Source organism: Ursus americanus, chromosome 17 (genome assembly GCF_024610735.1).
Source record: "Ursus americanus isolate L20-20 chromosome 17, mUrsAme1.1.p, whole genome shotgun sequence".
Classification (NCBI taxonomy): Eukaryota; Metazoa; Chordata; class Mammalia; order Carnivora; family Ursidae; genus Ursus; species Ursus americanus.
In genome coordinates, this window is record NC_142143.1 from 10341111 (window position 1) to 10353759 (window position 12649).

General features: G+C 55.7%; 1 protein-coding gene and 1 pseudogene across 1 annotated transcript in view; both read right to left on the reverse strand.

Annotated features, from left to right (window-relative positions):
* Nucleotides 1-5411, reverse strand: part of TRIOBP (TRIO and F-actin binding protein) — a 51929-nt gene extending 46518 nt beyond the window's left edge. The window contains exons 1-2 of the mRNA XM_087868713.1: nucleotides 5247-5411; nucleotides 992-1131 (exon numbers count right to left, since the gene is read on the reverse strand). Of these exons, the coding sequence (XP_087724839.1) occupies nucleotides 992-1131; nucleotides 5247-5360 (254 nt within the window). The 5' untranslated portion in view covers nucleotides 5361-5411. The remainder of the gene's footprint in view (nucleotides 1-991; nucleotides 1132-5246) is intronic.
* Nucleotides 5412-9918: 4507 nt separating this feature from the next.
* LOC123780954 (U5 spliceosomal RNA) lies at nucleotides 9919-10019 on the reverse strand (annotated as a pseudogene).
* Nucleotides 10020-12649: the final 2630 nt, after the last annotated feature.

Genomic DNA, 12649 nt, shown 5'->3' on the forward strand with positions numbered 1-12649 from the left:
TACTGGGCTGAAGGGGGTGCTTCAAGAGGTACCAGAGTTCCAGGGGTAGTGACAGGGTCACCAGCCTGGATGCCAAGCCAGGGAGTAGCAGAGAAAGCCCCGCTTTAGGGAAGCCAGTCAAGATAGACACAGGCCCAAGTAGGCTTAGAGATGACAGTGTCCCCAAGGAGTGACCCACAGATTGACCTACAAGGTGGAAAGGGATGACAGCCCTGAAAAACGTGTCTGTGGTCAAATGAGTTAGGGACGTACCACACGCTTCTACCTCCCTACCCAAAAGCACAAGGCCTGCTAGCAAACTGAAGGGTCTGACAAGTCTTGCAAGACAGATATTCCAATCTGTTTATCCCGGACTTTCTGAAACAGATTTGATGGCAGAGCTGGTTTCGTTTTTTTAAAGCAATACCTACCTGGGAGGCATACATGGTCCCAAAGCAAAGCTGATTTGATTCAATTCCTCTTATTTTTTAAACAGGGAAACTGAGGCATAAAGGAGGGAATGACTCGTTCCCTTAGCCCATCTGGGATGGCGCTGAGGCTGGAACCCAGGTTTCTGGGCCCTCAGCCATGCCCTCCCAAGGCACCATGGCCTCAAAGAGGGACTTCAGTTCAGCTCGGGCCTGGGGATGGAGGGAATCCCAGAGCCTGGAGCCACACACGGTCAGGTAGGTGGGTGGTCACAGGGGCCCCTGGGTGCCCAGACTGTTTAATCTTTAAAAGCTGTGCCAAGGGAACCAGGAAATGTGAGTGGGCTGGGGGCCATGCCCCCTGCAGGGTGGGTGCATGGCTGCTCCATACCCCGGAGCAAACCAAGCTAGGGACTGAGGAACATGCCCACTGCCGGCCTATGCCCGGGCTGTTGACCTGCCCATGTGACCCATGCCCGCAGCCAGCACAGACAGATCCTGCCATCGTGAAGGGGTGTAGGGTGGGGTGGGTGAGGGCATCCTCCCCTAGGGAGCCCCTCCCCAAACCCTGGGGCTCTACCCACCTCTCGGGTCCTGGCGCAAGGCCTGCGCGCACCACGAACTGGCAGCCGGAGGTCGAGGAACGGGGAGGGTCCTCAGAGGCAGGCGGGCGGCGTGGCAGGTCGCAGTAAGGCACCCCAGCACTCGGAGGGCTCCCCGGCTCCTGGAGCAGAGTTGGAGAGAGGAGGCAGCTCCTGGCCCACGTGGGGGCTCCCCTCCCCCTGTGCAGCCCCTCCCCCCACCAGGCGGTGAAGAAGAGAGTCCAGGCATCTCCTCCTGGGATCTCAGGCTTCTCAAGGCGGGCTGTCCATCAGGCTGGCAGCGCCTCTGGCTGAGGTACAGGGCGTGTGCGTGCACACGTGTGTGCATAGTCTGTGTGTGTATAAAGGCCTGTGTGTGCGCAAGGGTGCACACGTGCGTGTGTCTGCAAGGCGGGGTGGAGGGAGGTACTAATGCATCTGTTTGCGTCAGTGCACGAGAGCTTATTTCTACATGTGTGTTGGCGCGTGTGCATGTGTGTGCTGCAGGATGCCAAGGAAACAAAAGGGCCCAAACGGGTCTTCTGCAGCTGGAAAACAAGGCTGAGGGCGGAGGGTGAGGAGGAGGGAGGAAGCCCACCTAGAGAGGGAAGGAAATGGTCTGAGGGAGGAAGAGGAAGTCTGAGGGGGTTAGGAGCAAGGGGAGATTTCCCTACTGCAGGGGGTGCAGGGGGCGCAGGGGGCGCAGGGGCTCAGGGTCAGGAGGGTCCAGGCCCAGGGGTGGGGTGGGGGTGGGGCCCTGAGCCCGCAGCCCTTCTCTCCCCCGCCCGTCCGCGGCCAGGCCACACCTGCTAAGGTTGGTGCCGGGCTCACCCGGGGGGAACGGCGGCTCACCTCCTCCGGGAAGGCCCCCCCATTCCTCCCCACCTCCCCGGGGCGGCGGGCCCTCCCTGGTGGTGGGAGCCGGCGGCCGAGGCACCCTGCACCCCGCCTCCTCTCAGGTTACCTGGGCGGCGGGCTCCGGCCGGTGGCGGCCTGGCGGCTGTCAGCACCCTCGTCCCCGGGGGGCTCCGGCTCGGGGCCCCCACGCTGCCGCCCTCCCAGGCCCCGACTCTGGGCCGTGGTGGCGGCGGCCGAGGCAGCGGAAACCTTAGAGGGGCCGGCTGCGAGCAGGGGCCCCTCATTACTCTTTCATAAGCCGGGGCCCAGCCAAGAACAATGCGGGACACGAAACCGAGGGAACCTGATCCGTGCTGCTCACCTGAGAGCCTCACAGCGCGGGGGCCTGGGCGCGGGCTCCCCGGGGACCCCGGAGCTCAGCGCCCAGGGCCGAGGCCATAGCCCGGCCACGGGGCAGGGTGGGCGCGGGCAGCCCCAGATTCCAGGAAAGCCACGGCAAGTGGGCCCTGGGCAGCGCCAAGGAGCGGGGCCGGGGTGTCCGTAGTGGCATCCAAGCTGAAGGAGGCCCGTGTGGGTTCAGTTTCGCCCCCTGCCCCGGAGCCAGATTCTGATCAGAACTCGGCAGCGAGAGGTGTCAGATCCACAGCCCAGCCCGGCGCCTTGGCCGCCCTGGGGACCTTGCCACGTGAATGAGGAGGGTACAGTGCGTTGGGTACCACCAAGGGGTCCAGCCCAGCGGGGCCCAAACAGGACCCCCAGCCTGTCATGGCACCTCCTCCCCACTTGCACCCGCAGCCCTCATCACTACCCACGGCCGCCTGAGCAGGCCCAGTAGCCAGTCCCTGGCTCTGATTTCCCATCTGGCGGGTCAGCACGGGCTCTGGCCTCAGACAGACATCAGACCCAATCCTGGCACCTCCACTTCCCAGCTGGGTGACCTCAGCTCGGTGGCATCCCTCTCTGTGCCTGGTTTTCTCATCTACAAAACAGGGATGATAAGAACACGCACCTCCTAGGGATGTTAGGAGAATTAAATGGGTCAGTATTTGTAAAGGACTTAAAACAGTGCCTGGCCTCACATCTTCAAGATGATAAATAATGTAAAAACATTAAATAGAATTTTATTAGTGCTAAATCAATAGAATGTTAAATACATTTAAGAATAAAGACATCGAAAGGGCGCCTGGGTGGTTCAGTCCGTTGAGCGTCCGACTCTTGGTTTCAGCTCAGGTCATGATCTCAGGGTCCTGGGATCAAATCCCCGGAAGAACCCTGCAACAAGCCCCCCCACCCACGCATCAGTGGAGAGTCTGCTTGGGATTCTGTCTCTCCCCTCTCCCTCTGCCGCTCCCCCAGCTTGTGTGCTCTCTCTCAAATTAATAAATTAATCTTTTTTTATTATTAAATATTTTATTTATTTATTCGACAGAGATAGAGACAGCCAGCGAGAGAGGGAACACAGCAGGGGAGTGGGAGAGGAAGAAGCAGGCTCATAGCAGAAGAGCCTGATGTGGGGCTCGATCCCATAACGCCGGGATCACGCCCTGAGCCGAAGGCAGACGCTTAACCGCTGTGCCACCCAGGCGCCCCTAATAAATTAATCTTTAAAAAAAAAAAAAAGAATAAATACATTGAAAGGGATGTGTGGTGCCTGGCAGACAGCAGGACCCTCCCTGCAAATCCTGGCCGTGACCTGGTCCAGACCTCCTGATTTCCAGGGATAACCAGCCTCCTGCCGGCCTGGGGGAGGCTCAGCTGAGAGCAGAGCAGGGATGTATCCAGCACCCAGGCTCCTAGGGGAGCTAGAGTGAGCTTCAAGGAGAGGGTTGCCCTAGGACCTAGGGCCCCGTCTACATATCCCTGGGTGGCATAATGCCCAGCACATTTTAGGCATCTGGTCCTTATATGTGAACACATGAGTTGGCCCAAGGTCTTAGCCCAGAAGTGGCTGGACTGACACCGGAACTCAGACCTGTCTGAATCCAAGTTTCTCCTCCCATTCCACACTTGCCATGCCCCTCCCCCCCTCACTGGGAAGTCCATGGGCATCAGAGACGGACTCGAGGGGCTTCGGCATGTTCTCTGAACGTGGGGCTGAGAGTGGGGAGCTATTATTGGAGGTACCAAGACATGTAGAGGGGCGCCTGGGTGGCTCAGTCGTTAAGCATCTGCTTTCGGCTCAGGTCATGATCCCAGGGTCCTGGGATGGGGGCCTGCATTGGGCTCCCTGCTCAGTGGGGAGCCTGCTTCTTCCTCCCCCACTCCCCCTGCTTGTGTTCCCTCTCTCGCTGTCTCTCTCTGTCACATAAATAAATAAAATCTTGAAAAAAAAAAAAAAAGACATGTAGAAAATTCTCTCCCAGGTTTACTTTTCGGGTCGGGAAGGAGGAAGAGAGGAAACTAACATGTATTGAATTAGCCGCATGTGCCTTGGGCTGAACGGTGCCAGATGCCCTGAGTGAGAAGGCCCTGTTGCCTCACTTTTCCCATTAGGAGAGTGAAGCCAGAGAGGGTCTGACCCCAGCTCACATGGCAGGTAAATGGCAAGCCTAGGACTGGGACTCTGGCTTGCTTGGCTCCGAAGCTGAACGGTAACTCCCTTATGAAGGCCACCTCGTGGCGCCTGATACCCTGTGCGGAGCTGGCTGCCAGGCTCAGGAGGGGCCTCAGGACCCGCTAGGAATGACGGAGCCATGGGCGGGGGCGGGGGTGGGCGGGTCAGGGCTGGAGGGGTCCATGCAGATTCATAGTCCCGTGCTTCTCATAGCTTCTGTACCAGGAGCTCTGGTCTACGCTTAGCGGGGCTTGGCCTAAGACCACGAGGATTGCAAAGTGAGAAAACACCTCCCCTTTGGCTCCTTCAATACCTCTAGGGAGAAAGTCTCCAGTAGGTGCTGGGGTACTTTTAATGCCTCCCTAACACCCGCCAATCTCTCTTTTTAAAGAGAGACGCAAGACTCAGACTCAGAACCTTCAGCCAACAACATTCTCCAGTTAGAATTTAATGACATTTCTGATTTTCTTCTTTTTCTTTCTTCCTTCTTAACCTTCTTTCTATATAAAGGATATGATCCTAGTTTCCTATTTGTGGTGATGATATAAAATTTTGCTTTAGCATAAATTTTTAAAAGGGTGTTTATTTAAAGAATAATAATAAAAAAAGAATACATTACATGAGGCTATGGCAAAAAATCATAAAAGCAGGAGGAGAATGACTCGCATTTGGAAAACATAATGTGGTCCCACCAGCTCATTGTACTGATGGCAGAACCACGTTCTGCCCAGGAGGAAGGCCAGTGTCTGGGTTCGGCCACAAGTTAGTGGCCCAGCCAGGCGCCGCCCGTCATGAACACCCCCCCCCATCCCAAACCACCACAACCCCTCAGCAAAGCTGGCCTACCTGGTGCCTTGGTCTGTGGGCCTCCTCAGGGTGGAAGCAGTTTTGACAGCAGCTCTGGGCCAGCACATTGGCCTCAAAGTGTTCACACGGGGCATTCCCAGCCACTTCCTCCATATTGGTCGAGTCTGGCCAGAGTAGCTCCTGCGATTCGATGGTGGGGCCTGGGAAGAATGGGGGTGGGTAAGGACCAGGTAATTGGCTGGCAGCCCACTCGGAGCCTGCCCCTAGACAGATAAGGACTCAGGAAATAAGGTCATCCATTCATTCTTGTAGCTGTTCATTTATTCACTCGGTCAACACCCCTTTTGCACCTACTACGCACCAGGCACTCTGCCGAGCATTAGCCATGTGATTTCTAGTCATCACTGCAGTGTTGCTCAAAGTGTGTTCCGAGGACGCTGCATTAGACTCAGCCGAGCTGCCCCTAAAATGCATGTTCCTAGAGCACTTGGGGGCTCAGTCGGTGGAGCACGCGACTCTTGATCTTGGGGTTGTGAGTTTAAGCCCCACGTTGGACATAGAGATTACTTAAAAAAACAAAAACAAAAACAAAACACACATTCCCAGTTCCCTCCCCAGATCCACCCAGTGAGAATCTCCTGGAGGTGAGGCCTGGGGTTGTGCATTTTCAACAAGTTTCCTGGGTGACACAATGCACCCCAAAGTTTAAGTACCCCGGCCTCACAGTTACCCCACATTGTAGATAAAGTCAGTGCCAATTTCAGATGAGGCAAAGGCCCACCAAGGGCCCACACCTTGCTCTACGTCCCAGGGGCTGAACTGGATTCCAACCCAGGTCTGTGTCCCTCCCCGCCCTCTCGGAGGTGGAAGTGAGGGGCACTGGGTCACACTGCCAGTTCACACAGGTTCCTTGGGCAACGCTGGGAGTGAAGCAAAGGCCCGCAGGTATTTTCAGAGTTGAGGACAAAGTCATGGACAGAAGTGAACAACCTCAGATCACACGGCAAGGATGCAGCGCGGTTTAGCCAAAAAGCAGCCCCGGCGCTCGGCCTTGAGAACAGGGCCGTCCCATCTGGGTGGGGCCACCGACGGCTCCGGTGCCATGCCCTGGGACAGCGGAGAGGGGGGAGGCCCCCCAAAAAGAGTGACTTGAAGATGCCTTCCTGCTCACAGAGAGAGCTCCGGGAGGAGAGTGGCACAGAAGGAGAACCCATATCCCCAAACCCCATGCACCTTGCGGTGCCCCCAGGTCACCTGCCCATATTCGGGTCCTCACCTGGCCAGTTTCCTCCAAAGCATACCAGGACATAAGGCCTTTGTGGCCAATCTCAGCTGAGACCTGGAGAATCTCACATCCTCCCCTGGGGCAGCCAGGGTGAAGCTTCCCGGCTCCTCCACCATCAGACCTGGGGAGGTGGCAGGAGCCGGTGTGTGTGTGAGGGGGGTACCCACTGGCCCCTTGAGCCTCCCTGGGCCATCATTTCCCCGCGAGGTCCCCTGCCCCAGGCGTGGAGGGGGCGCGCAGCGGTCCCGCCCAGGTTGGGCGGTTCTTTCCAGGTCTGGCCACATAAAGGAGCATCGCCTGACACTGAGAAGGCGGCTCATTTCCCTGGGGGCGGTTGGGGGCTCTATTCCACGTGCCCCTCACTGCTCCCACTGCCTCCTCCTCCCTATCCCCACTCAGTTGGCAGAATCCTCTAAAATTGCGCATTAGGTGTGGCTGTAACAATGAAAAACCTTCGGAAGACACTCATGCCCCACCCGGAGAATGGACTCCTGGACCTCTCCAGCGGGTCAGCCAGTGCCTCTCCGTATGCCTCGCCCCTCTACCTTAACCCACTAGCGTCCTCTCCCCGCCCGCGTCCCCCTTTTCCGCTGCACAGTACTACTGACCTGGGCTCGGGTTTCCACGCACAGGGGGTGCCGGGGTGGGATGCCGGGGTCACAGCTTCTATTTTAACAATGAATCAGAACGTTACCCCGGAGGTGGACGAAGACCACTCCCCTGCCGCTCTTGCATAGGCTCGATCTAGGCGCTTCATTTACATAAAGGCTGTGGGATTGGACAACCCGAGCGCGAGGGGCGGGGCGGAGGCGGGCGGCGCCCTGATGCCTCTGAGCGCGGGACCCGCGGCACGTTTAGCCTGAGCGGCGGCTGGGTCTGAGCTCCCAGGGGGCCCTTTAGAGGGCTGGCACTGACGGGCCTGGCTCCCTCTGATCTCTTTCCCGCCAGTGCATACTCGCCACGGTTCCCTAGGCTGGCCTTAATCCACATGTCAGGCTAGACACTTAAAGTCTCTGTCCTCAGTTTTCTTATCTGTAAAATGGGAAGAGTAGTAGTACCTGTGGGGATGATATGAAATGCCCAGGGGTTTTCAGCCTCCATTTGCTCGCCTCCGCTGACGTAGAACTCACTCATAAAATGTACAGTCTCCTTTTTATTTTGTTTAATCTGCCCCCTTTTTAAAGCTAACATTTATTCTGCACTATATACCAGCTCCTATTCCAAAATCCTTTACATTCGTTAGGATACAGTAACCCAAAAGGTTAAGCACCAAGATCCTAATTTCACAGCAACTAAGGACAATTCACTTGCCAGGGTCACACAGCTAGTAAGAGGCAGAGCCAAGACTGAACCCCTGGTGTGTCTGATTCCACTAGCACCGCAGACCATCTGCATTCACTAATTCACGCAGACATTCACAAGTATCTGTGCCGGGCACTGGGGGGTGGTGACATGAATAAAATGTGTCTCCTTCTGAGATGAGAAGCCCATTGACCAGTGGAAGAGATAGCCCCTGCACAGGTCATCCTGGCCCAGGATGGAACCGGTGAAGACCCAGTTTGGTCACAAGGATAATGAGCTTTCGACTTGATCCTAGCTACTGTGAGCAAAACAGGAAGTAGTGTGACGGAGGTTCAATATCTGGCTCGGCACCTCTTGGCTGTGTGATCTTGAGAAAGTTACTTGACCTCTCTGAGCCTGGTGTGGGTTAGACATCTGGTTTGAGTGTGAGGGTCAGGACAAGGCTGGGGACCTTTAGCCCCATCCCCCCATCCCCACCAATCAGTAAAATCTGGAGCTAACTCAGGGTGGCGCTCCTGACAATTCGATTCATTAAATACTTATGGAGCCCCTGCTTAGTCAGTTGTGTGTGCTGAGGATACTCAGCGAACAAAAGATTGAACTTCCTTCCTGATTACTTGGTGCTTACATTCTAGTGGAGACAAACAGACCCCAAACAAGATAAAGATGTATTTATTTATTAGAGAGAGGGAGGGAGAGGAGGGGCTGAGGGAGAGAGAGAATCCCAGCAGACTCCCCACTGAGCAGGGAGCCCAGGACGATGGGGGCTCGATCCCACGACCCTGAGATCATGACCTGAGCCGAGATCAAGAGTCAGATGCCCAACCGACTGAGCCACCCAGGCGCCCCAATGCCAAACAAGATAAATAAGCAAGATATGGAGTATGTAGGCTGGGGAGAGGTGCCAAGGAGAACAAGGAAGCCAGGAACGGGGGTGGAAGTGGCTCATATGGGGAGGGCGATACATTTGAAATAAGGTGGGCAGGGAAGGCCTCGCTGAGATGGTGACATCCTAGCAAAGCCCTGGAGGAGAGGGAAGTGAGGCTGCAGGCCCCAGGTAGGAACAGTCTGCTGGAGGGGACAGAGTAGTGAGGCTGGAAGCAAGGGAGGGAGGAGGGGAAGAGTCCCAGGGCAGGCCCAGGGGTTGTCCTGAGCGCTCTCCTAGCTCTAGAGCTGCCTGGCTGGGCCCCCGGAGGGCAGGAGAGGATGGTAGGCAGGTAGGCAGCAGCCAGTGTGCTGAAGGAGAGATGACTGGTAGGAGGCAAGGGGAGGGGGCCGGGGAGCTCCGGGGACTATTGGAAGAGGCCCCCCTCTTGGGGGGGGGCAGTGGCTCTAAGAGTGGTTGAGGCCCAAAGAGGGGTCTTCAGTCATCTAAGTAATAACAGTCCCTCCTTTTCCCGAGGGGGCAAAGCTGGTCTCCTCTCTGCATACACAGTGGGGTTTCTCCCAACACCTCCCTGAGACAAGAGGGTAGCCATCACCATCCGCATTGTATAGAAGTGAAACTCAAGGCTGAAGCAAGTTGCCCAAAGCCACTCAGTTACTTGATGACAGAGCCTGGTCTGAAAAACACACGCCCAGAGTCCTGCGCGGGATGGCTCAGATCACTCAGGGTTAAGGGCACAATGGTAGCTAAGGCAGCGTGAGCCACCCTGGTCACTGTTCATTCTCAGCCTCACGCCTCCCTTTCTGTTCCCTGCAGAGTCTGCACCCGCTCACCTCCACCTTTGCTCATGCTGTTCCCTGTGGCAGGGATACGCTCTCCTTAGGTCTGGGGTAGCTGAACCAGCACTGGCACTTCTAGACCCACTCCACCCCTCTGACCTCAGTTTCCTCCTGCCCTCCCAGCCCACCCCACCCACAGGCCTGTTGGAGGATCCCATGCTGTGGGCAGGCAAGGTTAGACATGCAGGGGGCGCTGGCCCCACGGAGCAGAAGCAGGAAGGCCCGAGTCTCTCAAGGGGTCATCAGGGCTGACTCTGGCCCATGGCGACCCTGGGAAGTGGTGACCGGGTGCAGCCAGGCTTACTTTCACCGAAGAAGCCAGAAACCTGAACTTCTGCATGAAATCGCAACATCTTAAAATATGCCTAAGTCAACTGATTTTTGTTTTGGTTTTGGTTCGGTTTTTGCCTCCAAGAATTGGGTAAACACTCAGAATTGTTCCTCTCCACGGGATTCTCTAGTAAAGGGCAAAAGAACGATCTGAAGGAAAACCAGAGTATAAGTCAAATTATTTGTTTATTTTACTCAAATTGTTGGTGGGGTTGGGGTTTTGTTTTAAAGATTTATTTTAGGTGGGGGGAGGGGCAGAGGGAGAGAGAGAGAGAGAGAGAGAATCTCAAGCAGACTCTCCGCCCTCGGGGCTCAATCCCACCATCCTGAGGTCATGGCCTGAGCCGAAATCAAGAGTCAATCAAGAGTCGGTTGCTCAAACCAACTGAGCCACGCAGACGCAGGCGCCTCTGGTCAAACTGCTTTTAAATACTCTGTGAGGGGCGCCTGAGTAGCGCAGTCGTTAAGTGTCTGCCTTTGGCTCAGGGCGTGATCCTGGCATTCCGGGATCGAGTCCCACATCAGGCTCCTCCGCTGGGAGCCTGCTTCTTCCTCTCCCACTCCCCCTGCTGTGTTCCCTCTCTCGCTGGCTATCTCTCTGTCACATTAAAAAAAAAAAAAAAAAAAATTAAATACTCTGTGAGTCAAACCAAGCTGATGTGCAGGCCTTCTATCCTATGCAGTGTCTCTGAAATGTAAATCACAGATTTTCCATTCTCTTAGTGATACCTTAAATGGCACCCCCTCCAGGAAGCCCTTCCTGGCTTCCCCAGCCTTAAGTAAGGGCTCACTGTGCTGAGCTGAGATCCTGTGCCAGCCTCACACGGCTCCTGGGGTGTCTTTCACATTATGGACCTTGTGAGTGTGCCCCTTGAAGACAACACTCGGCTTGTCCAGCCACAGGCAGTATTAATGTATCTAGGGAGTGACTTGCTTCCTGAGGGGGCCACCTCAATGTACATCCACTGCAAAATGGGCTTAATGTTATTGCCTAGACTGTGGGGTTACTGTGAGAACTAGGTGAGTTAAACCATGTAAAGAGTGGCTGGTATACAGTAAGTGCTCAATAAATGCTACTATTATCATCTCTCCTCCGCTCAGTCCCTACAGCTACAGGTCATGAAATCTAAGTCACTGGAAGGCAGGGACCACCACCCTCTCTTGCTCACCAATGTATCCCCAGTGACTGGGACTTCATAGGTGCTCAATAAATGCTTGGCCAGAGAGTGAATGGGTGCCTGCATGAGAGGAAGGCCTCCCTGCCTCTCCCAGAATAACTACAACAGGGTCTTGGAGCCTCCAGGAGTCTCCGTGCAGCCTCCACACTACCACCAGGGATCTCTCCTCAACATCACTCACCCTGACTTGCCCCTGGCAACTCCCCAGCCCCACCACAGGGACTCCCAATGCCCACAGGATAAGGGTCCAGGTCCTTAGCTCAGAATTTGAGGCCCTTCAGGGTCTGGGCCCGTGGGCCTCTGCAGCTGCTTCCCCTCTGGCCATTCCCCACCTTTATTCACCAGGGCCCACTGTCTGGCCACCCATCCCCTCCCCCAGCCGCCTGGCCAACCCAAGTCATCTCTCAAGATTCACACCAAGGATCACCTCCTCTCAGAAGCCTTCTTGGCTTCTCTCTGCTCTCTGGGCCTGTAAGGATGTCTGCCCTCTAACACTTTGTTGAACCCCTGACCTCCAGAGGGACCTCTGCCCTCTCCGTGGGATGCAAGGACAATGCCTTATTACCTGGGACAGGTAGCTTCTGACATTATGTAACTGGAGACTCAGTTTTCTAACCTGTCAAATGGAGCTAATTCCCACTTCGCCATGCTGCTGTGAGTTAATAATGTGACTGGCACATGAGAAGTGCTCAAAAAATTACTTTCCCATCTGCTTTCTTTTGGTTGTTATTTGACAATCCTGCTGACCAGGGTGCAAGGGAGAGAGGGCGAAGTTCACTGGACAGGAAAGGTTTCAGTGGAGGCCCAGGAGACATTACGGATGTGGTGATGGGAAGGAGGAAAAAAAAAAAAAAACCAGATTCAAAAACTTGCAGACAGGCAAGCATGGCACTAGAACCAAGAAAATTCTAGAACAAATTATTTCAAGGGTCACTGGAAGCACCTGTGAGGAGGGGGATGGGGTCCCACGTAATTCAGCCAGAACTGGCTCAGGACATATGGTGAGACGGACCCTGTGCCAGGGGCAGAAACACAGCAATTACTGACACATGTCACTCGGAAGGCTCACGGTCTGCTAGTGTGGACAGACATAAATGGGTTACCATGTGTTCAGTGTTTACAAGAAGGAAACACAAAGTGTCATCGGGGCCCACGTGGCGAGGGGTGGAGGGGAAGGATCAATTCCCAGGGATGGAGGAGGGGTCAGGGAGCGCTTCTTTGAGGAGGTGGCTCAAAGACAGAGTGAGAAAGGCCGTGAGCAGCCTGTGAGCATTTAAAGGGCGCCTCCAACATCTGGGATATGTCAGCTCGAAGCCCGGAGGACTTTTGTCATGCCGGACACGCACACAACGAAGAGGCAGTAAGGTCTCCAGCTCTGGACGAACTGGGAACCCCCGGCCAGAGCCACTGAGGTCAACAGTTCAAACCTGGGGGCTCCAAGCCTCTGAGGTCCCGGGGACTTTGGAGAGGATGAAAGCTTCCCTGGCACAGAACCCTCTCCTCTACTGCTTCCGCCCTGGGTGGGCAGCTCCAGCAGGCCTGCGCACTCGTCCCCCTGGGGAGGGCGCAGCCACCCCAAAACACAGCCTACCGGGAGAGTCTTTCCTCTACTGGGCTGAGAG